At 40.9% G+C, this 2,500-nt stretch overlaps 1 protein-coding gene across 1 annotated transcript in view; it reads right to left on the reverse strand.

Annotated features, from left to right (window-relative positions):
- Nucleotides 1-935: 935 nt before the first annotated feature.
- The window catches only part of LOC125040756 (alpha-catulin-like), a 17,501-nt gene continuing 15,936 nt past the window's right edge, over nucleotides 936-2,500 (reverse strand). Inside the window, exon 8 of the mRNA XM_047635460.1 lies at nucleotides 936-2,500. This exon is cut by the window's right edge and continues 112 nt beyond it. Within this exon, the coding sequence (XP_047491416.1) occupies nucleotides 1,866-2,500 (635 nt within the window). The 3' untranslated portion in view covers nucleotides 936-1,865.

The following is a 2,500-nucleotide window of genomic DNA, read 5'->3' on the forward strand; positions in this document are numbered from 1 at the left end:
AATCAACCAGAATGAGTTCAGTAGATCCGTTGAGTCGCAGGTTGTTGAAATCATCATTCCCACATTGAAGAAATGATCAGCTGATCAGTGTCACCAAACGCGGACTGGAAGACAACACTGAGACATGCATATCTGGACATGGATCATGCAGACACATACAATAAACAGTAACAGAAAACAGAACACGGGGAAAACACTCAGGCGCAGGCGGCACGTTAGTAAAGGCAGGTTAAGTGTGGTGGCAAGTGGCTAATTATGCTGCCATTTTTGGTTAGGCTGTCAGTCACCAGTGTTGCTGAAGAGCCATCCTCTGTGATATCAATGCTTTAAAAATGCTGATTTCAGAACTTAATGTTCACTTGGAATCACATATCACTAATCTTGCTGAGAGGATGAGATAGGGGCGGAGGGGGAGAGGAAGAGAGGAGGAGAGGGAGAGAAAGAGAGGAGAAGGAGAGAAAGAGAGGGGGGGGAAAGGGAGGCAGGAAAGAGAGAGAGAGAGAGAGAGAGAGAGAGAGAGAGAGAGAGAGAGAGAGAGAGAGAGAGAGAGAGAGAGAGAGAGAGAGAGAGAGAGAGAGACAGAGAGAGAGAGAGAGAGAGAGAGAGAGAGAGAGAGAGAGAGAGAGAGAGAGAGAGAGAGAGAGAGAGAGAGAGAGAGAGAGAGAGAGAAGAAAAGAATATTAACAAAACCACTAGAGATTATCTCTCCTCCACTGATGACTGAGCAGTGGACTGATTGAAGGTCCTATTCTAAGTTCAACTTACTGAGAGACGGCAACACTTACGAAGGATACTGCTGCAGACTGGACTCATGCTTAACGAAGAACTTCATACATAAAGGACTGAATGTACCAAGTTATATATGCTTTAAGAACAAGGACATGTATAGATTTTCAAGCAAGATCAAGTTGAAAATCAAAAGAAAAAAAGAAAAAAAAGGTTACACTGACACTTTATTTCTTCTAAACTGGGACAAGGCTTGGGACAATCAAAAAAGGAGATAAATTTCTTTTACATTCTATCTCTCAAATTTGGATGTGACATGTAGAAAAATAGATATGACTGTCTCATCGGAAAGTTCATGTAATCTATCTACATATAAGTAACCTGCTCAAGTTATGACAATTATACAATGCTATTAATTCCAAAAGGATACTTCTAATGACTAGTGTTTCTTATCTCTCTCTGAACCTATACATGATGCTACAGAAAAGCTAATGTATTTGTGTACCATTAAATGATCCATATTTGATGATTTTGTAATCTGCTCTGTATTAGTCAGCTCAAGAAGTTAATCTCAGTGTTCCTAGGTAGTGTTACTGACAATGTACAGTGAGGTAGTAAAACACCATCTATTTAAAAGTGTTTTTTTTTTTCTGGCAATACTGCGTGATATTTACATACCATTAAAAGCCTCGCTGAACAATACTTTAGGAACACTCTTTTTGCCTTTCTTTTTTATCTTTTCATTATAGCTAAAGATGTCATTGTGCTTCTGTAAATTGCTAAAAAAAAAAAAAAATCTTTTAAATATGAAAGCAGAGGTACTAACAATATAACCACAATCCCATGTGATGCCATTTTGTGTACAGTAATATTTTGAATATCATATGGAATAATACAATTAATCGACAACTGTTGCTAAACCATGAATGATATACATGTGAAATTCTCTAGATTTTTTTTTCATTGTGACACATATCCAAAGAAAGACAAAAGAGAATGCCCTTGAAATGCACAAGGAGCCCAGCATTTATGAGGCACTTTATAACCTATAACAGTATAACAAGCAAACATCTGATATGAAAGGTAACATTACATATAAACAGTGAATAACATCTGAATAATAGATTAAACAATTTGCATCATTCTATGGTATTCTGATTTATAAGAGGAGCAAAATTCAAGGATGAATATTGATTCTGCATACTGAGTAATGTAGACAGCTTGTTTAACTGCGACCTGTCAATAATACTTTGCTCGTAAAAATAATTTTGGGTGTCACTACCAACGCTTTTTAGGGGAGGCGTCGCATAGGGTGCCCCCCACTGTGGGAAGAGTGAGCTATTTGTTTCCGTGTAACTGATTGGACCTGAGGGAGATAAGGGGGATTGCTGCTGGGGTTGGAGAGCAGAATGGTGGAGATTCAGGTACTGGAGCGTGGGAGAGGCATAGAGGGCAGAGGATGGTAGGGTGATGTACTTCAACCACTGTGGAGAACTTGGGTTGACAGGTGGAGTAGGAGAGGATATGGGGGACAGGAGGGAGTAGGGGGATGGGGGAGGGACATGTGGCTGGAGTGTGGGGATGGAAGGGACATGGAGAGGAGAGGTAAGAGTGCTGGACATGAGGTGCCCCAGGGGAGACTTCTGTGGTATGTGTGATGGAAGAGGTACTGTCTGGGGAATGGGAGTGGGCACTGGAGGGGCACCCAGTGTCAAGGAAGACTGGCAAGAAGGAAGGTTTGACATGAGGGAAGGTCTGAATGTCAGAGGAGGTG

The sequence above is a fragment of the Penaeus chinensis genome, chromosome 29 (assembly GCF_019202785.1).
Source record: "Penaeus chinensis breed Huanghai No. 1 chromosome 29, ASM1920278v2, whole genome shotgun sequence".
NCBI classification, from domain to species: Eukaryota; Metazoa; Arthropoda; class Malacostraca; order Decapoda; family Penaeidae; genus Penaeus; species Penaeus chinensis.